We start from the raw sequence: 23,684 nt of genomic DNA, 5'->3' as shown, positions 1-23,684 counted from the left end.
TTGAATCAGATAATCCTCCTTCATAAAGGTTTTTACTTAGTGCACGGAGACTCCTTTGCTGGATTTAAGGGCAGTAATGATAGGAATTGACCATTTCTCTGGGGTATAGCACCCAAGGACTGGGACAAAGGAATACTCAGTGGATCATTGATTTTAGGTTTTTGTTTTTTGGTTTTTTTTGCAAGGCAAGCAGGGTTAAGTGGCTTGCTCAAGGCCACACAGCTAGGTAATTATTAAGTGTCTGAGACCGGATTTGAACCCAGGTACTCCTGACTCCAGGGCCAGTACTTTTTCCACTACGCCACCTAGCCACCCTGGATCATTGATTTTAATAGCTGTTACACAGACCCTACATGTAGGGTCCTCTAGGAGTGGGAATCCCTTCACTCGTGAGTGAACTGGCCTTTCTCTAACATCACATATAGAATAGTGGCCTTTCCTTGAAGCTTGTTTGAGTTACTAGCAGTCACACTGCCAGCACTGTAGTTCGCAGATGGATTCTGGTCCTGTTCCTGGGTTGTATAAGCATTTTGAAACATGATGCTAAAGAAAGAGGGTTGAGTTTGGAACCTGAGGACTTGGACTTGAAAGTTTGGCTATGCCCCCTTACTACCTAGGTGATGTTGGGCAAGTTATTTTTTTCTCATCTATAAAATGTCTCAGTTTTCTCATCTATAAAAATGAAGGTATTGAACTAGTAACCCTGTTTGGACTAACAGGTCTTTGAGGTAATTTAAGTCTCTTAAGTCTGTGGTCCTAAAAATAAACCTTATGCCAGATTATATAAATAAGTCTTTGCTTTCTGTTTATATTACAGGAATTTGTTAAGATCTCCAAGTGGAATGATGTTAGCTTCTGGGCTATAAAACAGTCTGTGGAAAAGACACACAGGTAGTAATAAGACTCTTTCTGAAGTTTAAGTTTAGTTTTTATAATGGGCAGCAAGTATATGACCATAATCCATTTTAAACAGTGGTTGGACAGCATATAGCACTGATCTTCTGAAAGTTCCTAGATTTTGTGTTTGCATGTACAGCATACCTTAAGTGCCTACTGCAGGGATTCTCATTTGTATCATTAACCCTTTGTTAATCTGCTGATGCTTATAGATCCCTTCTCAGAATAATATTTCTAAATGTATTAAAGAACACATGTAGGATTATGAAGGAAACCAATTTTATTTTAATAGTTATCAAAATTCAACACATACAAACACACACATTCATAGACCCCCAGGTTCAGAACCTGTGACATAGTATTTGCTTCTGCAAAGTAAAAGAGTACTGTTATTTTAATTATAGCAGTGTAAGAAATAAAATAGAGGACTTGTATAAAGTATGTGAACTTGATAAAGGTTTTTAAGTATTTCTCTCCCCTGAATTATCTTTACCTATCCCCTATTGCTATCACTGGTTGTGGTCAGGACCCTTTTTAAGTTCATGAAGAAATTTGAAGCTGTCTTGAGTGAGCCCTGCAGGCCTTTCTTGGTGGAAAGTACCCAAGAAGAGCAGCTGGACTGTCTCCAGAGACAATCAGCAGCAGATGAGGAGAAGACTCCAATTCAGAGTCTGAACATCATGCTGATGGAAACTCTCTTAGCCAGACCAGGCAGTACCCAGGTATGTCATCATCTTCTGGGAAATTTTCTTTCATTTTTGCTTTTTTGAAATGATAGATTCTGGCTCTTTATGGGACTGTCCCTCTCACCCAGATAGGGCAGTTAGAGCTTTAAGAAGTTTTCAGACTTTAGTTGTTTGTCCAACTAAAGAACTTGACTGTGACAGAGCAATTGAAGCATAGCTGCTGGAGAGCTCAATCTTAGCCCTTTAGCCTATGGAGAACACTTCAGTCATTCATAGTGCTGTTTATACCCTTGCCTTTGGCATTCCTGGTCAGCAAACCTACATGAGAAGGTCATCTTGTATCAGAGTGAGGAGAACTCATGAGAGACTGCAGGTAGGGAGAGCCCTCTCACCTTGGTTCAGCTCCTGCACCACCTCACATTGGAAGCCTCTTCTATTCCTTATACTTAGTGTTCTCTTTCTCTCTTTCCTTTCCAATGATCATCTGTTTACATGCTGGAAAACCACCCTTCTCAGGAAGTTCTTGGTTGTCATGGGCACTTCCTCATTTGTTTTTGTGTTTCTAGTATTTAGCACAGTGAATGTCTTGCACTCAGGATACACTTTCAATTAATGCTTGTTGGGTTGGGCTATTTAGTGTTTTTTGTACTTTTTCCATATAATTATAAGGAAAACCAGAGGATTGAGGAGTTTAAAAATCTTCCACTGGAGAAGAGATTGATAGTTTTTTTTTTTAGATGTTTCTATTCACTTGGGGAAGTCTGTGGGAAAGGTAAAATTCAAAATTAATCTACTTGCTACATCACTTTGACTGATTTTCCCTGAATATCTAACGCAGTGGGTAACATTGGAAGCTTGAGCTTTCTATTTTTCCCTTAAAAAAAATCCACATTTTTCTTTTTATACCATTTCCTTATGACATCTTCTTTCGCCATTGAACCTTCTCATGTAACAAAGGATAACATTTAAGCAAATCCAAGGGCATGGCAACCTTATTTAACAGTGTCTGTGACTTTCTGTACCAAGAGCAGAGAAGTGTATTTTTTCATCTGTTCTCCAAGTCATAGCTGTAAGTCCGTTAATAATTAATGACTGTATCTTTGGTTCTTCTCAACTACCCTGCTCCCTGCTTCTGGATTTACTTTAATTTAGTTTTATATGTTCTCTTCTTGGCTCTGCTTACTCTGCACAAATTCATTAAAGACTTCCATGTTTGGAGCTTTGTTATCTCTAAGCTGATGGTAGAAAATTTGATATCAAATATTCATTTTAGAATTTTAGAGACCTAATGCTTTGAAACTGCCTTTTGGGAAAAACAAAGGTAGCATTTCTTTTAGTCACTTAAATTTACTAGGTATCTGCTTTCTTCCTAGCTTTCAAAACAACCCCCCAACAAAAGTACAATTAGATTAGATTAACTATTTAGAGTATGTTGTTAATAATGCTTAAGTCATTCATTAAATCACCCTTTGTAGGTCCCTTTATTTTAGAGGCCATGAGGCTATTAGAAATAATGCTCAGGCTGTCAGACGACCTGAGATTCGAATTCTGGATCTTCTGCTTACTACCCGTGTGACCTTACCAAGCCCTCTAGCATTTATTTGCATAGCACTTTGAGGTTTGCAAGTGATGTGTTGTTTCATCTGATCTTTGCAACAGTCCTTGACAGAGACACTATGATTATCATTCCCATTTTATGGATGGGGAAACAGACACAGATGATTAAATGAATTGTCCCAAGGCCACATAGCTAGTAAGTGTTTGAAGCCAGTTTTGAACTAAAGTCTTTTGACATTCTAGGTCCACCATTGTAGGTATTGCACCATCTAGCCAGACCACGTGTATTAAAAAAAATTGGACTAGATACATTCCATATCTTCCAATTCAAAATCCAATCATATTAGCACTCAAAATCGTATCGTGTGTTTCTTTTATCATTTTTGGGAACAAAATTCTACCAATCATTTCCTTTTCATGCCTTGTGCCAATACCTATGTTTTCAGTGGTGAGGATTGATAGTGTAAGGTACCATATCTAAGAATCACCCACTGTTATGTCTCTGAATTTCTAGGTCAGGAGACACACCCTTTGATTTTTTTATTTGCCCCCCCCCATACTTAAGAAATTGAATCTTTGTAACCCTCAGACATCAAAGATGATAGTGATATTTAACATTTGAGACATGTGACTTTGACAGCACCTTATTGCTAGCTGGTTATCATCTGCTTTGATGGAAGGTGTTCTGCTTTTATTTTGCAGGCTATACTTCCAGACATCTGCCAAGACATCATCCCTTTCCTCTCAGAGGGATTGCTGCAGAACCGCTTGCCAAAGCTCACCAAACGAATGAAGAAGATATATATTACAATCATAAAGGAGAGCCAGTTGCCTTGCCTTGTGGAGAACCTTGATCATTTTACAGGTGTGTGAGTGGAAGCCCACAGTAGTAAGATGGATTTTATGGGAAGGAAATTCAGAAAGATGTTTGAGATTTGTTTGTTGCAGGACAGATTCTGCTCCTTTTCAGTCTTTATAGACCCTGATCAAAACAGTTGATTAGATTTTAGCAACTAAACCATTTAAATAGAGGAGAAACAAGCAGGGACCAGCATGAAAGTGAGACAAGTATTAGGTTATGTGTTTTGTTTTGTTTTGTTTTGCAAAGCAGTGGGGTTAAGTGGCTTGCCCAAGGCCACACAGCTAGGTTGAGGCTGGATTTGAACTCAGGTACTCCTGACTCCAGGGCTGATGCTCTATCCACTGTGCCACCCAGCTGCCCCAGAGACAAGTATTAGTTTTTGAGATTGTTGTTTAGAACAACAGAAAGTGCACCATTCCCTGAATTTTTTTTGTTCATTCCTTTTCAGGTAGGATTTTTAAGTGAGAGGTAGAGCTATAGACTCCAGATCCTCAGAGCACACTTCCCCATTTTCTTCTCCTTTACAGATGCTTAGTGGCTTCTCTTTTCTTTCTTTTTCATAGCACTGTCATTTGCCAGTGACGCCTCTTAACTCTCCTTCTCAACAATGTATGTGGGTACACAAAAATACATCGGTTGTCTTAAAATGTATGCTTCCTTCCACATTTATTCTCCATATACATCTGATAAGAAGTGAGATACTTGGGGCAGCTAGGTGGCATAGTGGATAAAGCACAGGCCTTGGAGTCAGGAGTACCTGGGTTCAGATCCAGTCTCAGGCACTTAATAATTACCTAGCTGTGTGGCCTTGGGCAAGCCACTTAACCCCATTTGCCTTGCAAAAACCTTAAAAAAAAAAAAGAAGTGAGATACTTTGAACTATTAAGTCCTTTGAAATCCTAATTGATTATTGCATTGATCAGAGTTTTTTTTAAGTCTCTCAATGTTACTGTTTTCTGGGTAATCCTTGTTGTTGAGCCAGGGCCAGCATGCCCCCACCCAGTTGAGGTCACATGAGTTTCATCCCTTGTAGTCCACTGCCTCTTTCCTGGGAGGAGGAAAGGATGCTTTATCGTCAGAACTCAGATTTTGTGTCCACAGGAATCTTCAAAACCCTGATTACTTTTGTAGAATATTCATTTCTTATACCATCTCTATAGCTTTAAACTTCCTTCTTTATTTTTGAGTCACATTTTGATATTTGTTAACCTTTGAAATGATATTAACTAGAGCTCAGGGAACATTAGCAATGTGTAGTGAACTCTTTTAGAGTCAAAAATATCCAGGGTTGTTTTCTTACTTTCTCCAAGTATATTATTCTCTTGGTTCTTCATTCTTCTCTGCCCATTAGATCATACAACTAGAAGCCATTTCAGTTGCCCTCTGTAGCTCAATTAAGCTTAAGCTTTCAGTGTATTATTTTCTCTCTGTACATCAGGTGATGTCATTTCCTCTGTATGTGAACTACAGAACTTAACTGTGGAACCAAATGCAGATAAGGAAAAACAGAAATCAGAAGTCAAACATATTCTTTTGCAGAAGCAACGGGCTTTATCTGAGCTCTTCAAATATCTCATGAAAGTTGGTGAGTCTTCATTTAAAAGAAAAATGTATTTCTCTAATGTCCTTCATCCTTTTTTGCTAGGTTGTAAATGAAACAGCCTGGATAATATTTTCTCTGTGTATGTGTGTCTGTATATTTACCTAGACAACTGAATAAGAAAGACAGTGTGGTGTAGTAGATAGAAGTCTGACCTTGGAACTAGGAAGAAATGGTTTAGGGACTTAATTCTTAGAACTATTATCTAAGTCATTTGATCTCTCAGTGCCCCAAAGTCTTCTTTAAGGCTATAAATTGCGGAACTCTACATTGGTAGAGTTAGCTACCTCATCAGAAAATCCCTCTCCCAATGAAATGACAGATCTGTAAACAAACTCCTACCACTCTTCCTACTTTTCCCAAAGAAAGAAAAGAGACAATTCAAAGAGTGGAGATTTGTGATGACATAACAATGGCCTACAAATCATTGAAAATAATACTGTTGGATTCTTGTACTCAAGATTTTCTGTGTGCAGCTTTATAGTTTCCTTTCAAAATTGTGCTGAAGCATGAACTGCTGGGGTACTAGATTAAAAGATGATTTTTATTTTCTTAAACTCATAATAAAAATTTCTTTTCTAAGGTTTATCCTATCGCAAAGGCCTTACTTGGGCTCGTTCCAAAGACTTTCAAAATATCCTTCATCTGCATCCATTAGATCTTCACAGTGCACTATCTATCGTTGGCAATTCACATGAATCAGATGCAAGGTTTGTGCTTTGGGTAGAATTTAACTACAAATGATACCTGAACATGGACTCTGTAGGGACAGTTAACTTGTTTTCTAAGGGATTCTTCTCACCCTCTTCTCCCCTTTCCTACTGGTTCTGTATTCACTTCAGATTTTGTGTCCACAGAAATCTTCAAAACTCTGCTTACTTTTGTAGAATGTTCATTTCTTATACCATCTCTATAGCTTTAAACTGCCTTTGATTTTGAATCACATTTTGATATTTGTTAACCTTTGAAATGATATTAACTAGAGCTCAGAGAACATTAGCAATGTAGTGAGCTCATTTAGAGCAGCAACTGTGATTTTCGCTTTGGTTTCCGTGATTATGTTGAACAAAATGCTGAACACACAGGTGCCTATAAATGAATTCAGACAGCTGGCTGTTAGTTATAACTGGACTTTTTGTTTACTTGACTTGGAACCCATTCCAACACCTGGGGGTGTTGGAGACATAAATTGTATCTCCTCTCTTCCAGACTGCTCTCAGAGATCTCTTCCTCCTGGGATGGGTGTCAGAAATATTTTTATCGATCACTTGCTCGCCACTTAAGACTTCAAGCAGCATTTTTGGCACCTTCAAAGGTAAAAGGAAAGTTAATAGCTAGAATGAAAAGTACAGATTTTTTTTATTGTTTCAGCCTCTCAAAGATAGACCTAAGATGCTTTTCAGTAGCAACAATTTAGGTATATCATTTCTGTGGAAATTTATTTTTAAAAATTTATTTTCTAATTATGCTCTAAAAGTGGAGAAAGCAATAATCACCTAGCTATCAATAAGCTTGTAGAAAATCCTTCTATGAGTCATGCTCACATCAATACTGTCTTAAACATCAGCTTATTTTAGCATATTGTCTTGGATATAGGCCACCTCAAAGTTAGCTCTCTTTGAAATGGAGGGATGGAAATGTCATATATGCATGCAGAAAATAATTAGAATCATTGTACTAAATATGTGTCTGTTGAAGATTTTATTTTTCTTTTCCATTTAAGTCAATATATCTAATTCATCGCTAATGTTATCTTTATCATTTTGCTCATCATCCTGTTTTTTTGTTTTGTTTTTTAGTTTTTATGCAAGGCAATGGGGTTAAGTGGCTTGCCCAAGGCCACAAACAGACAGCTAGGTAATTATTAAGTGTCTGAGGCCAGATTTGAACTCAAGTACTCCTGACTCCAGGGCCGGTTCTCTCTCCACTGTGCCACCTAGCTGCCCCCATCCTTTTTTTTTTTTTTTTTTTAAAGAGTAAGGTTGCTTTGTAAGAGTGTGATTTTATTTGTGTGTATGTGAGCTTTGTACAATTCAGATTTAGGCGAAGCAGCATGGCCTCTCAGTCCCTCGGCTAATGTTAGTGAAGTACCAGCTATGCTGAAGTCTAGGGACTACAATTGTAGAAAAGAAGTCCTTGCCCTTAAGGAATTTACATGATATCAGGGGAGACATATCCATTCTTTAATATTCCAATAATTATTAGACTTAACCTTTTTAAAATTTTAGGCTTTTTTTTTTTTGCAAGGCCATGGGGTTAAGTGACTTGCCCAAGGCCACACAGCTAGGTAATTATTAAGTGTCTAAGGTTGGATTTGAACTCAGGTCCTCCTGACTCCAGGGCTGGTGCTCTATCCACTGCACCACCTGACCACCTCTAGACTTAACCTTTACAAAGTGCTTTGCACACATTCTCTCTCAGCATCTGTGTGAGGCAGTTGATGCTATCAGCAGTATGTTCACACACATTGATTATGGGCCTAATGTGTGGACTACAGAGACAAGAATATCATGGTCCCCTACCTTTATGTTTCATTTTCTTGGAGGAGATCTATCCATATAGAAATACAGCCAGTTCTATCTTAACATTAGTATACTGTTCCACAGGACTCCCCTTCTGTTTCCCCTCAAGGGGTGACCCTTCCCCCCACCATGACTCTTAGGGGCTTCTGCATGGACACCTGCTGCCCACCAGCAAATATAGTCAAAGCAAGAACAGTTTGTATATATTTTTAAAAGTCCATTTTGGAGGGGAAATCAGGAAAAATTTCACATTGATGTGGTTGGTACTTGAACTAAGTTTTGAAGGTAGAAGGGAGTTCTGTAGGTTGAACTGAGGAGTTTTATATTCTAAATATGAAGAAAAGCCAGTTCCAAAAGCACAAATGATAGGCAATGGGAATGTCTTGTGTAAAAACAAAAAATGGCCTGTGTGTCAACCAGTGCAGTATGTCAGCAGAGCTCATTTCACTTTAAAGTGGTGCAAAGCAGTAGAAAGGACTTTGAATTTTCAGTCAGAGAGGACTGGGATTCAGTTTCATCTTCACAACTTCTTATGTGAGTAACCCTAGATTAAGTCATTCAGCTTCTTTTGGCCTTAGTTTCCTCACTTTTAAAATGAGTGTTGAGTGCTCTATGGTACAGAAAGACATTTCTCATGTCTAATTGTCAGATCTTGGGGCGGCTAGGTGGCACAGTGGATAAAGCACCAGCCCTGGAGTCAGGAGTACCTGGGTTCAAATCCAACCTTAGACACTTGATAATTACCTAGCTGTGTGGCCTTTGGCAAGCCACTTAACCCCATTTGCCTTACAAAAAAAACTAACAAAAAACTAATTGTCAGATCTTCTTGCATGAGAACTACATGGTAAAGGGATTCTCTACTGTTATTCTTCCTGTATCCTGCCCCACCTTCTACTTTCCCCTTGCAGGAGATTGGAATGAGTATCATTGATAGATGTAAAGGATTCTCAGCACACCTCATGAAGACACTTATCCACCAGAGGAGCTCACTGACTGCCCTGACAGAACAGTGGATCATTCTTAGGTATAGATTGCCCAGCTTGGGTGGTGGTAGTATTGTGTTGGCCATTTTAGATTGAGTGGGAAGGAGCTGTGTGTTTAAGCTACAGATTAAATCAACTCAGATTTGTCAGGGATGACAATAGAAACAGAATCTTTTCTAAATAAAGATTTGACAGAGGAGGAAGGTGAGGATTTGTTATTGTGTTTCATTTAGGTAGAAGGATATCTGTTTAGTACTTTCTGAGTTGAATGTTAAATGACAGCATAAATGAATTACATTGAGACCTTTCCTTTGCTAAATGTCACAATGGTAGGGTGGCCAATACCAAACTGTATTCTAGAGATCAGGCTTACTGAGCCTGATTTTGTTTTTTATTGGTAGCAGTAGTAAAAAATAGGCCATATTTTCATAGAGCCTTCAAGTTTTAAAAGTATTTCCCCCACAACAACCCAGTGCAGTAAGTTTTATTTATTTGTAAGATATTTATCTTGTTTATGTTTATCTGTAAATGGGGAAGTTGAATAAACTATGTTTATCTGTAAGATGGGGAAGTTGAGTAACAGGGATGTTAGGTGGCTTGGCGACATGTGCATGACTAATGTCAGAGCCAAAGTTTAAAGCAAGCCTGCCCCTTTGTGAGACCAGGTAGCAATTAGCAAATGTGCACCTTTAGGAAAGGTCCTGATAAGTTGCATATTCTTGGTTCAGAGATTGTCCTTGCAGTAATTATTATAACCTCTCACCATCCATTATGTTTACTTTAACAAAGTATTCTAAGTGTTTCATTAGGAGTTCTTAGAATCTTTTTCATTCTTTTCATTTCATAAGAGAGAACTCTGGATACTTCTCTCAAAGAATTATGGTCTGTAGTATGTAGGAGGGTTATAGGAGCCAGTGAGCAGGTATTTAGTATTCAGAGCTCCTGTTTAGGATTCTAGTGTTTGCTTTCAAACTACTTTGAGTCATTTATTGCTCTCATCAAATGAAAGAGGCTCCACCTCAGATCGTACAGGTCCCTCCTTTTGCAAGATGTGCCATACGCTTAGTCTGTATTAATTAATAAATTAATTAATAAATGTTTGTTAGATTTAAGTTTAAACAACCTTTGGTTGGTTTCTTTCCATTAGGAACCTTCTCAGTTGTGTGCAGGAGATTCATTCCAGACTGTCGGGGGCTCATGGCTATCATGTGACTTTCCCTCCTCAAGATGGCATTCAACAGTGGACTGAAAAATTGCAGCACCTGTCCATGCAAAGTGTGATAGTCCTAGAGCAGCTCTCCTGGTTTCTTCAGTGCTGTCCCATGGAGCAGTCTCCAGGCAGTGTGGATGACAAGAGCAGAGCCTGGACTTCAGAAGTAACCAAGCCCACTCAGGGAGAGACTTCTGGGGCAGTGCCTAGCACTATCATAGTAGAAGGCAGCTACCCATCTCCTCTGTCTGCAGATTTCCTGCCCCTAGGTTGTCAAATGCGAAAATCAGACCAGCTATGGCAGCAGTCAATGGCAAGAGTGACTGAGATGCTAACAGCTGCTAAAACTGTGAAAGCTGAAGTGGACAAAATCAGGCAGCAGGCTTGTGAAACTCTTTTTCATTCTTGGTGAGTGACTGGGGCTATGTTGCCATTGGTCACTGTGCAATTGAAAGCTGTCATTCATAGAAAAAGATTGGAATTTACAAATATGCACTGTTTTTGCTTTGATTCATTCAGTTGCACTGCTGGATTAATTGTAGGTAGGGCATGAGTTATAAAAGAATATGCATAAAATATCATGTGTCTAGCTAATATTGACTAAAATGGGCTTTGTCTAGTATATATGCTTGGGGAAATCTCTATTGTCTTGGAACCCTTTAAACTTTTGTGATGTTTCTATATTGCAGGAAACATTTTGAAGTGTGCTGTGCCGGGTTGAATTGCATGTCCAAAATCTCAGCTCAGTTGCAGGGCCTAGAGTCCTTGTTCGTTCTTCCAGGGACAGAAGCTGAGCAGACTGCACAAGTCTCATTAGTTAGGAGTCTGGAATATATTAGAGGAGAAATTGGTAAAGCTATGGCTGATTTTACTGCCTGGAAATCACATCTCCTTGCTTCATCCAAACAAGGTAAGGTAAAAAGGACAATTTTTTTTGTTGTTGTTGTTTTTTAGTTTTTACAAGGCAATGAGGTTAAGTGGCTTGCCCAAGGCCACATAACTAGGTAATTATTAAGTGTCTGAGGTCAGATTGGAACTCAGGTACTCTTGACTCCAGGGCTGGTGCTCTATGCACTGCACCACCCTAAAAGGATAATTTTTTTACTTGACTTTTTAGATTTAGGGGGAAAGAGTAGAATACCTAAAGCAGCAAAAATTCACTAACTTTTGTTTTATAAATGTTCATTCAACTCTAGATGAATGTTAATTCAAATCTAGATTAAATCTAAAGAAAAACTATAATTTGGAAGAAAAGGTATTTAAAGTAGCCAGTTCAAAATTTGTAAAGGTTTTGTGACCTTGCTTTTCAACTTCCCTGTGGTCTGCTAGAACATACTGCTTGCTCATTCTTGTCAGTGCTCTTGACAAAGAGCATGTAAGATACAGTTATGTGAAATAAAAGGACTACAGGAGTTTGACAGAATAAATGTTGCCTTTTTCAGACTGAAAGGCTTAGTGCATAAATGTGGCCCAAGGGTGTAACTTTTAAGCATCTTATATTTCTGTACATATTCTCCTTATAATATTTCTACTCTTCCAATGGAATTTTCATACACAGAATTTTTATAGGAACTTCCCTGGTTATCAAGTAAAACTATTGATTATTCTTTATTTCACAAGGCAACCATATATCAGATGAAGGATTTGTGGAGGATTTCTCAGCACAAATGGAGGCTGCTATCCAAGCAATTCTCTTTGCCACCCAGAGTTTAGCAGAAAAAAATAAGCAAAAGAAACAAAATAACAAACAACAAGAGGAGAGTGGTAAGTTTCATATGAGACAAAGATTAGTTTATATTGAGTGAAAAAGTTTTTGATGAAGCATAGTGTGTTAACTTTTTTATCTTTCTTTCTCATGGTCCCCCCCCCCTTAGGTCTAATTCTTTTTCACAGCATATCTAATATGGAAATATGTTAAACATAATTCTACATGAACAACTTAAACTAGATTGTTCACTTTCACAGGAGGTTTGGGGGGAAGGAGGGTGGTAGGAAAATGTGGGTCTCCAAAACTTGCAAATAGATGATTGTTGAAAACTACCTTTGCATGAAATTGAAAACAACAAAAGAAATTTTGATGAAAAATCTCAAAGCACATTGATTCTTGTTAGCTTAATGAACATTAATTTCTTATCTCAGTGACTTTGGACAGAATAGATTTTGGTAGGTATATGACTTTCTTCCATTAATGGTGTTTTTCTCCCACCATCAAAGAAACAGCGGACTCAATGGACAGAGTACAGTCTGGACATCTAACAAAACTCCTAGAAGATGACTTCTGGGCCGATGTGAATTCTCTAAACGTGCAAAAAATAATCTCAATGATTTCTGAGCTCTTAGAAAGGCTGAAATCTTATGGTGAGGACTGTACGACAGAGAAACACAAGGTAGGTTGACTCTTTAAGTAAAAAGCTCATGTATTGCCATCTGGGGTGGCTAGGTGGCGCAGTGGATAAAGCAGTGGCCTTGGAGTCAGGAGTACCTGGGTTCAAATTCAGTCTCAGACACTTAGTAATTACCTAGCTGTGTGGCCTTGGGCAAGCCACTTAACCCCATTTGCCTTGCAAAAAACCTTAAAAAAAATTTCATGTACTTTTAGAATTTTCTAAAGGGACTTCATTTAACTTGATCTTCTCCAGTCTGACCACCTTTAGCCACCTTGGTGGTGCACTGTTCTTGAAATTATGAAGATGGGAGTTGAAATCCAGCCTCAGACATTTACTAGCTGTGTGACCTTGGGCAAGTCACTTAACCCTGATTGCCTTGCATCCAGGGCCATCTCCTATCATACTGATTCCTATCTGGCCACTGGACCCAAATGACTCTGGAGGAGAAAGGGAGGCTGGTGACTTACTTTTAGCACAGGGTCTGTCGTCTCCCCCCCCCCCCCCCCCCCCCCCCCCAATCCAATTCCTGTGCTTGTCATGGCATCACCTCCCTGATATCATGGTCTTCTTCCAGAATGAAAGACAACCATTATGGCTGTCTTGAAGGTGACTCAGCTGAAAAATGGCCATGATTCTATATATGCTAGGTTTTTGACTAGTTTTGATATATGGCTACTTTGATCTATTTGGAAATAGATGCCTGAATACTAGAAGGTAAGAAAATATAGTTTTGAATGCCAAAAAGCCAGACAAGCTTAAATTGGATTTTATTCATGTAATATTTGATTCCCATTGTGGGGAATAAGGGGAATTGATGGATAGGAGCCAGTCTACAAGAGTGGAAAATTTTTTTGTTGGGAGTTCCATATGCTGATGAAATCCCAGGTCTGGACCAAAAAAAAAAAATGCTGCACAAAAACCACCCATCAGAGTATTAGCATTCAATAAATGTATACTAAGTTATTTTGATTAATAATAGTCAAAACTGAAAACATTCATCATTTTATAATAGTCTAGGCTATGAGAAATTGGTCATGCCAGTAAGAATCTTGCATTTCTTTTGCAAAGTTTTATGTTTCATTCTGCCACAGGAGAGGCTGCATGGAATAGTTAGAGAGGGCTGGCTCTAGAGTTAGATTACTTGTTCAAGTCCTCTGTTTGACACATTCTGACTTGTTTGACACTGAGCAAGTGCCTCAGTAGTTGTCTAAGATGGTAAGTTGCAGACGTCATATAGGGATTTCCTCCCTGGGGAGATCCTTGCATAGTTATATTTTATCTTTGAGGAATACAAACTTTCCTATCAGAAGAGAATTCAGTAAATTGACTGAACTTGGACAAGTAAACTTCATAGAGATAACTGAGGACTGGAATTGTGAGCCATGTTTTTCATTTTGTTGACTCAAGAGCTGTGTTTTGTTTTGTTTGTTTGACTATACAGTTCTTCAATCAGGCCTGTTCCCTGTTGGTGCGCCTCCTGCCCATACTGTCCAGGTATTCAGATCTTGTCCTGTTTCACCTGACAGTGTCCTTGGCAACTCACCGTAGCACTGGAAAATTGCTCTCCGTGCTCAGTCATGTCTTTTCTGAACTTGCTCAGAAGGTAAGCCACACATAGCTCAAAGGAGACTCGGATCTTCAAAAACCTTAGAATTAGTTGTTATTTAGTAGACTTGCACAAAATAACTGGAAGAGTTTTATTGATTTTCCCCAAGAATCTTCTTTTTTGAACATTTTATATTTAAAACCCTTAGAATTGATGCAAAAGGCATTCCTAGACCCTGGAGGCCACGTGGGAATTAATGTTTTTTGCTCCTGTACTGACTTACTTTGAAACTTGTCTACCTTATAGTGCAGATCATAATCTACCCATACTTTCTTATCATGTATGATTATTGTCCATGTCCTTCCATAAATCCTTCATGAGAGTCTAACCACAAAGATGAGGGCCTTCCTCTAGTCCTTTTAGGATTAAATGGGTAATAGTGGAACTCTTGGGATGTTCATTTGTTCTTGAATCTTGTTACTGGCCCTTTTCTTCTAGTCATCTATATTCTCAGTGATATCTTTTATTCTGTTTTTGGTGCACAGTTCTTATTTGGTAATATTTTATAACTTAGTAGTAATATTCACTACTAATACCTCTTTAGGTAGCCAACACCTTAATTTTTTGGAAATTGTGGCATTCTATGATTCACAACCATATATTATTAGCAGAAGAGTTCCAATGTGACAAAGATGGGGCTTTGTTTCAGCAAGAAGAATAGTCATTAAGAAGCTCTGTACAGTTTTCAAAATGCAATCCAACTGGATACTCCTTACTATATTTAATTCCAGGCCAAGTTTATTGTTTGTTTTCAGTATCTACATTGTTTAAATGCCTTTTTTCCCCATCTCTTCAAAATGTTTTAGAGAATAATATGCACTTTTATCAAGGGCAGTGTTGAAGACTCAAGGGAACAGACAGGTTTTCACAAATGATGGTGTTATAGCAGACAGTATCTTTACTGTTACACAGTTGATAGAAAGATTTAGACAGTACAAGATCTCATCCTGTGTATTGTTTATTGACTATATATTTCAAAAGAAAACAAATTTACAATTGAACAAATTGATACCTATATTAAAGGACTCTGATCCCCAAGCAAGATTTTTCTCATTCTTTGTCATAGTCATACAAAATTACTTGAATATAGGCCACAACAGAGATAACTTTGTACAAAGAAATATCTTTTCACTAAAGGTGTTTACTGTCATGAAGAAGTGTCTTGTCCAGAGTTCAAATAGATTCTTTTTAGATGATAATGATGAGCTCCTCCTGCTATTTACTAATGCTCTTCTTCCAGGGATCTATAGTCATACCAGACAGTTCAGTCTAACTATTAACCTCTATTAACCATAGATTGAAAAGCAAGTGGATAAAGTATCTTTATTTCCAACAACTATAATTTGTATGGCCAGAACAAAGATCTAATGAGTTGGCACATAGAACGTAATAGTATTTCAAAATGGGAAATCTGTTCCATTGAACTGTAAACTCTAGCTTTGGGGGAAAAAATCTTTAAAAAAATGATTATTATCATCCAGAGCAATAAGTCTGATAAGTTATCTCAATATAAATATTTAAATTGGAGTTTTTGTTGATAATAATAAGACCTTTTGTTTATCAGAGAAGAGTATTTCATTTGAGTATGCTGCTTACTAAACTTCATTCACATCATAACATTTTTCTTGACTATATAAATATACCATTACCTGGGGTTGGGTGGGGGAGCAGAAATAAAACCAAAAAAGTTAAAAAAAAAAAAAAGAAAAGAAAGGGAAAAATGAGACTTTCAAAAAACAGCATTATGAACCAGATATAGCCATGAAGGTCTGATTTCAAGTTCCTCCTCTGCCATATAAGTTGGTGACTCTGGGCCATCCTCTTAACTCATGCCTTCTAAGAATATAGGTTTTTAATATATAATATTATATTGCGTAGAGCATAGAATATTAATATTAGTACAGGCACCAGTGGGCCCTGGTAAAGGAAATTTCCTTACTAGGTATTGTCCCTATCAGTGAAATCCTAGGGATGGTTTTAGAAAACAACTTTAAGATTATTTGAATGGTTGCTAGGAAAATAAGTAAAATATTTAGATACCATGTGGAAAAAATATGTCTTATAATCTCAAGCCCTTCCCCACCCCCAAATTAAGTTACATTCTAGTGATGTGGAAGAGTATCACCCTTTAGAATTATTTCATTGAGCCAAAGCCATGTTAACTCAACAGGTCTCTATGGAAATTAATTTAATTCACCTTACAAATTTTTAATGGACAGCAAAATTTCATTAGGTGAAGACTTAATACAGATAATCCTTTTCGGTTTTTAAGTTGATTATCATTTAGTAGTTTCATAGAAGTTCTGAAATGGCTATCAAATGAATAAGTTAGAGGCAGTCAGTGACAGAGAAAATAAACAACTTTTTTTTTCTCATTCTTTACTGGAAATAATTACTAAATTTCTGCTCTGCTACCTCCATTTCTTGAAAGGGATTTTGCCTCCCCAAAGAATTGATGGAAGAGTGTGCAGGAGAAGGAGCATCAGAATTCCATGATTATGAAGGAGGTGGAATTGGAGAGGGTGAAGGCTTGAAGGATGTGAGTGACCAGATAGAAAATGAAGAACAGGTATGTGGTGAACTGACTTTCCTCTTTGTGTGTTTCTTTCTTTATAGGTGGAATGAATTAGGAAAAAAAATATTTTTTGCTAGTCTCACAGGAAAACTGATGACTGCACCATAGATTACTGTCTATCCATTTGAAGAAAAACAAATAAGCTTTTTGATATTGGAGTTCAATCTCAGTGGTTTTGGAAGTCCATTTAGGAGCATTTTTTTTCTTGGACTTGGTTGTTTAAATTATGGAAATCCTTTACCTAGCTGTGTGGCCTTGAGCAAGTCACTTAACCTTGCCTTGCCAAAAAATATCCCCAAAACAAAAAAAAGTGGAAATAGTCAGTCTAAAGGAAGTTGTGGTAGAAAATGTTTAGTATAATCTACTATATATAATATATACATGCATATTATAGATATAATAATCTTATATAATCATAATCCAAAAGAGACAGAAGTACTCTATTGGCATGAAACTTTCTGTTACTAAAAGGTTTTTACTAAAGAAACATTTATTTTTTTCTATTCTGGATTTTCCCCTTCTTGGAATTAAGACTTCAATGTAGAAAAAGTTTTCAAATACTTTGGACTAAACTCTTTTGGGGGGCAAGGCAATGGGGTTAAATGACTTGATCAAGGTCACACAACTAGGTAATCATTAAGTGTCTGAGGTTGGATTTGAACTCAGGTCCTCCTGATTCCTCTGCACCACCTAGCTGCCCCTGGACTAAGTAAGCTCTTTATCTTCACTTAAGCAAGTATCTGAATTGATGAATATTTAGTAGTACATAAACCACATATGGGTGTTTACCATGGATGACGCACAGGTATGTAAAGAAATTGAAATTACTTTTTTTTAACAGTTTGTGACCAGACTCTGAGAGATACTGTCAAGCTTAAAATTAGGAAGACCTGTTTTATTAATTTTATTAGTTATTAGCTATTTGATTAAAGACAAGCTGCTTAAACTCTGAATACTCCAGGCAACTTTACATGAGTTGCTATTATGTAATGATGAAGAGAGTTTCCAAAAGTGCTGAAATCACCAGTCTGTTCTCATCCATGTCTGCCCCCTAAAAAAATAAAAGAAAAAATACTCTTGTAGGCTAAAGTGCAGCTTTTCCTGTTTTTATTAGGTCTGAGCTCAGAATGGATTTTTCATTTTTAAATAAAATTTCATTGTATTGAAATATTGTAAAAAAAAAATAGGTAGCAATCTGATTTATCCTTAAAGTAGTAGTTTTGCCAGATGTTGCTCCAATCCTATTCATATTTGTGAGGGAAATTTTTTCTGAGGTTGGCAAAAAGTGTTTTATGTGATTGAATTTGGAATTTAAATTTCAAGTAATGGTAAAGCAAAATTAAATAATGTTGTTCATCAGTGTCTTTAAAAATATTACTTGATATAGGTAGAGGATAATCATCAAAAAGGTCAAGAAAAAGAGAAAGAGGACCCAGACTCAAAACCTGATATTAAAGGAGAAGATAATGCCATTGAAATGACAGAGGACTTTGATGGGAAAATGCATGATGGAGAACTGGAAAATCAAGGTTTGGCACTTTGGACTAATGTGGATCATGTATCACCTTATTCTTATGGGAAAAATGATAAACTACAATACAAGAAGCTCCATGATTTCAGTAATCTCATCTGTTAGAACAAGTTGGTCCATAACAATGTGGAGACTGTTTGAATTATATAGTTGATTCAAGAACATTTAGTTTAAAGCATGTGTTATCCTTCTCTTGACAAAGACAAAAATTTCTAATTTCTAATTGATTTCAAAGATGACTCCTTTCCCTAGTTGACTCATATATTTGGTTACAAGTTGACTTCTTTAGTTTCAGAGGGCCTCTGCTGTAACTGTCATTTCCCAAAGCCTTGCACAAGTCAGCAAGGGGACTACTGATGACAAAGCACAGGGTATTGTGGTACAGATTATAGTGAGGTTAAGTACTGGCTAAAAAGAAAATAGCTTGAGAATGGGGTTGGAGAATGAATCCAGCTCTGGCAGAAGTTACTAAGATTGTGGCCTCATAGCACTAAAGCTTAGAGGAAACGTTGTCACCTAATACAAATACTTCATCTTACAAATGAGGAAATTGAGGACTAGAGAGAATATAAAAGGCCTTGCACAAAGTTGTCCAACTATAGTAGATAGAATTAGGACCAGAACCCAATTCTTCTGATTATTTCACTGATCTCTCCACCATACCAGTGGATTAGTTTAAGGCTTTGTGTAAATGGAGCCCATTGCTTAGCTATTAGACACCTCTTCTAAATCTTCTTTATCTATTATAAAGAAGTTCTTGCTTTTACATGACCAGGATGACTGTTTTCTTGTTTGAATTTCTCTGGGTATCAGGATATGTCTTATTAAGCTGAATGCCTCTCTTTCAGAAGAGGATGATGAAAAATCTGATAATGAAAATGAAGAACTGGATAAACAAATGGGAGATCTCAATGGCGAGGAAGCTGAAAAACTAGATGAAAGACTTTGGGGTGATGATGATGATGATGATGATGATGATGATGATGATGATGATGACAATAAGGCAGAAGAAACTGGACCAGGAATGGATGAGGTAATTTTGTTTGAAAGGGGTGGGAGGGGAGAAGTAAAGTTTCAGGTTCATACTTTAGTCAGTCTTATAGATCATTTAAGAGATAATTTTGGTACTATTAGTTTTTTTACAAACTTTTTTTCTTCTTTCCATGCTCTTTCCATTTCCCTTCCTTTCTTTTTCCTTCTTTGCTTCCCGTCTGCATTATTTATAAGTTTCATTGGTTACATGCAGTTTTTTAAAGTGAGATTGCTCTGTGGGTAAAGCTGTGGATTGCGAATTAAGTTTAGGAGAAAGGGAGAATAAATCTTTTGGTGGAATCTGTTGTTAGACAGATGGGAAAAAAAGACAAATTCTTCCAATTCTTCTGGTTATTGCAGATATATAAAATTATGGAGCTGGGAAGCTCTCAGAGCCATTTGATCCTTGCAGTGATGGGGTTTTTTGTAGATTTTTCAAGGCAATGGAGACAAGTGGCTTGCCCAAGGCCACACGGCTAGGTAATTAAGTGTCTGAGGTTGGATTTGAACCCAGGTGTTCCTGACTCCAAGGCCGGTGCTCTATCCACTGCACCACCTAACCACCTCCAATCCTTGCAATGATTTAGGATAATATTTGCAAATTTATTGCCTGAGCATGGCACTTTGCATATTATTCATACAAATACCACTCATGGTCCCCATGGGCTATCCATTTCTATATAGTAAGATTCAGAGAAAACTGCAAAGTCCAAACTAAATTTTTATGTAAGCAATTTCTAGGTTTGGGTGTGAGGATTTTGCATTCTGTACCCTTAACCCCATCTCACCTCTTATACACTAAGCCCATTACACATTTTCCCCAACCTCTTTTTCTATTAAGGAGGACTCTGAACTTGTTGCAAAGGATGACACTGTGGATGCAGGCAAACAGAACAAAGAACAAAAGCAGCCAGGCAAACAGGAAGAAGAGGTAGATGGAGAGGCCAATGATGATGGACAAGGCAAAGAAAAAATTCATGAACAAATAGATGAGGTAATAATAATTTCAAATTAAGTCCTAGATATAGTGGCAATTAATTGCAGTTTTAGACAACTTGATGAAAACTTCTTCCTGACGCTAAGACTTTTTTAGGGAAGAAACCTGCTCCCTTATGTTCAAATATCCTAGAGGATATGGCAGTCACATTTCTGAGGAACAGGGAATAAGTTGCTTGGGGGAGGGGGGAGGGAAGGAAGGGGTGATTAAAATGCCCCTCCCATCTATGCCTCCTAGTCCTTAGGATTTCTTAAGAAAATATGTTTCACTGAGAATTGTTGGCAGTATAAACATGAATTTTAGAAAAAGACATTAAATAGATAACTAATGTACAAACTTGCCACTCTGTAATCGGTGAAGGATCCTCTCCTCAACTACATGTGCCCCTTTCCATACTTGAGCTATCATTTTAGTTAACATGTAAAAGCAATGTCCAAAATGGGTATTTAATAGTATATTTAACTGCCTTCATAAGGGTAAGAATATCCATGAACATGAAACCTTGTTAGTGCTTTGGTATTAAAAACTAAAATAATTTCTTTGTGGTTGGTCATTGAAGACCTACACAGAGATTTTTTTTGTTCTTTTTTTTGGGGGTGGGGGTCTTATTTGGATTTTTGCACGGCAAAGTGACTTGCCAAAGGTCACACAGTTAAGTAAGTATGAAGTGTTCTGAGATCAGATTTGAACTCAGGTTCTCCTGACTCCAGGGCTGCTGCTCTATCCCTGCACGACCTAGCTGCCCTTACACAGAGTTTTGAATGACAGCATGACTGTTAAAAATCTTTGCTTGCAATGATGAAGTGAATACACTGATACAGCAGGCTCTTCTAAGAGAATATCTGAGCTCCATGAATGAGTCTTTTATGAAAGCACAATGCTTTAAAGAATCTGTTCAATCATTTATTTGTTTGTTTATTTTTTCACATTTATTAAGTACCTACTATATTCCAGATATTCTTCTAAAGGAAATAGCCCTCTTTCTCTAAGAGCTTACATTATTTTTGTTTGTTTTTTTAGTTTTGGGTTTTTGGAAGGCAATGGGGTTAGGTGACTTGCCAAAGGTCGTCACACAGCCAGTAATTATTATTAAGTGTCTGAAATCCAGATTTGAACTCAGGTCCTCTTGACTACAGGGCTGGTGCTCTGTCCACTGGGCCACTTAGCTGCCCCAAGAGCTTACATTCTAATGTAATAATATACATAAAGAGATTTCTTCCGACATTGTTCTCTTTGTTCTGCTCTTTCCTTTGGCTACTAGAGGGAATATGATGAAAATGAAGTGGATCCTTATCATGGCAACCAAGAAAAGCAACCTGAACCAGAGCCTCTGGATCTTCCTGATGACCTGAACCTTGATGGTGGAGAAAATAGTGATGAGGAGGATAATGCTGAAGAAGGAGGTATAGGGAGCAGCTAGGTGGCACAGTGGATAGGTCACTGGCCCTGGAGTCAGGAGTACCTGAATTCAAATCTGGCCTCAGACACTTAATAATACCTAGCTGTGTGGCCTTGGGCAAGCCACTTAACCCCATTACCTTGCAAAAACCTTTAAAAAAAAAGGAGGTATGAATAGAATAAACTGCTTTAGTGGTTGGGACATGCTAAAAAAAAGTTGAGAAATATATTTTACTTTCTCAACAAAAACCCTGTAAATTGAACAAAAAGAAACGTCATAAGAGTTGGAAAATGGAATGGAGATCAGGCCAGATGGAAAGCATTTGATGAATCAATTTGAACTTGTCAGTGTTTACTCATTTTTCCCCATTGTATTCCTATGTAAAAGTAGTCTATATGATAGTAGAATATATTAGAGAATATAGTATAGCCTATATGTAAGTAAACTCATTAAGTGGCTTGTATTTCTTAAATCTTTTTGTTATTTCACACTCTTGTATTTTTGTTCCTTCTAATCACTTCATATCTTTTTCTTATCTCTTCTTATAACATATGTTTGTGTTCTTTTTCTCCCTCCCCTTATTTTTCTTTCTCAATTCATTTTCATGCACCTGAACCCACAGTATGGTAATCTAGAATGAATACTTTCTCTCTCTGTATATTCAATATATACTGATAAAACCTAGCAACAACCATATATGCTGTAGATACGTAATTACATGTAGATACATAGTTGTAGGCTGTCATTGTAGAAAGGGACCTTACAGATCATCTCCATCTTCCTCATTTTAAAGATAGGGGAAAAAATCCCTAGAGTTGGGGATTTGAACTCGCATCTTGCAAATTTCTGTGCTTTTTCCACCACACATCCTTGGTTTATCTCTTTGTTCTGTGTCTCCTTCAGTAGTAGCCTTAAGTAGGCATAACCCTACTCATCTCCAAAGTAACGTGAAATTTAATAAGATTATTTGCCATCTAAAACTGCAAATTTTTGAATAGAAAAGTTGTCCTGACATTTAACTCTCTCTCTAGATGAATTTGCCCAGGGAATGAGAAAGCAATATTCTGTTGGAGGTCCTTTTAGAAAGACTAAATGAAAGTTATCACAGCATTTCAAATAAATAGGGATAACTTCCATTTGAATTCTATGTGATAAGTTCTATGTCCAATGAAGAACTTGCAGTTCTTTTATTCCCAAGGTTGATATTGAAATGATACTGGAGACATTTAAGCTAGGTTATTTCCTCTGTGTTCCTGAACCTTCTTTTCAAAGTGGATTTCTGAAAGTCATCCTTCCCTTTACTTTTTCACTCTTCTCTTTCCAGAAGCAAATCCTCTTGAAATAGATGAGAAGCCAGTGGACTCAGAAGAAGCTGGTCATGAAGCTGAGGAGGAAGACCAAGGTGAGGAGGTTCAGGATCAAGATATGCCTGAAGAAGGAACATCTGAAGATAAGAACATGGAGGAGGAGAAAGAGTTAGAGGCAGGAACTGATGATCAAGAGAACGATAATGTTGAAAGCTTTGAGGAGAATGCAGCTGGCGAAGAGCAACAACACCAGGAGGATGAGAACAAAGAGGCCAGCAAGGAAGCCAGTGAGGAGAGTGGAGTCCCCACTAGAGAAGGCCTCCTGCCTCAGGTCAGATGTGATAACAGTGAATTATTTCCTTTTTGTTGCAATATTTATTGAGTGGCAGGGTTAGGAAAAACAACCTTACTCACACTTGAGATATATTTAGTAGTTTAGCTTCTGCTTGTCAGGCAGCATAGAGCAGTAAAAAGAGAACTGGATTTAAGATCAAAGGATCTAGGTTTGAAATCCTGATCCTGTTCAGTAAGCA

At 37.5% G+C, this 23,684-nt stretch overlaps 1 protein-coding gene across 5 annotated transcripts in view; it reads left to right on the top strand.

Annotated features, from left to right (window-relative positions):
- Positions 1-23,684, top strand: part of MDN1 (midasin AAA ATPase 1) — a 195,378-nt gene that overhangs the window by 155,569 nt on the left and 16,125 nt on the right. For 3 of the 5 annotated variants that reach the window (XM_074187146.1, XM_074187145.1, XM_074187143.1), the window contains 18 exons: positions 818-891; positions 1,424-1,619; positions 3,843-4,005; positions 5,441-5,587; positions 6,186-6,312; positions 6,812-6,917; positions 9,033-9,148; positions 10,255-10,725; positions 11,007-11,227; positions 11,938-12,081; positions 12,532-12,704; positions 14,146-14,307; positions 16,742-16,879; positions 18,273-18,414; positions 19,265-19,449; positions 20,290-20,442; positions 21,707-21,848; positions 23,169-23,482. In XM_074187146.1, coding sequence (XP_074043247.1) covers positions 818-891; positions 1,424-1,619; positions 3,843-4,005; positions 5,441-5,587; positions 6,186-6,312; positions 6,812-6,917; positions 9,033-9,148; positions 10,255-10,725; positions 11,007-11,227; positions 11,938-12,081; positions 12,532-12,704; positions 14,146-14,307; positions 16,742-16,879; positions 18,273-18,414; positions 19,265-19,449; positions 20,290-20,442; positions 21,707-21,848; positions 23,169-23,482 — 3,174 coding nt within the window. Of the gene's footprint in view, positions 1-817; positions 892-1,423; positions 1,620-3,842; positions 4,006-5,440; positions 5,588-6,185; positions 6,313-6,811; positions 6,918-9,032; positions 9,149-10,254; positions 10,726-11,006; positions 11,228-11,937; positions 12,082-12,531; positions 12,705-14,145; positions 14,308-16,741; positions 16,880-18,272; positions 18,415-19,264; positions 19,450-20,289; positions 20,443-21,706; positions 21,849-23,168; positions 23,483-23,684 lie in introns of those variants that run through there. The other 2 variants (XM_074187144.1, XM_074187148.1) reach the window with 2 other exon arrangements.

Source organism: Macrotis lagotis, chromosome 5 (genome assembly GCF_037893015.1).
Source record: "Macrotis lagotis isolate mMagLag1 chromosome 5, bilby.v1.9.chrom.fasta, whole genome shotgun sequence".
Lineage (NCBI taxonomy): Eukaryota > Metazoa > Chordata > Mammalia > Peramelemorphia > Peramelidae > Macrotis > Macrotis lagotis.
Note: the sequence above shows the minus strand (reverse complement) of the source record. Positions and strands in the feature narration are given on the sequence as shown.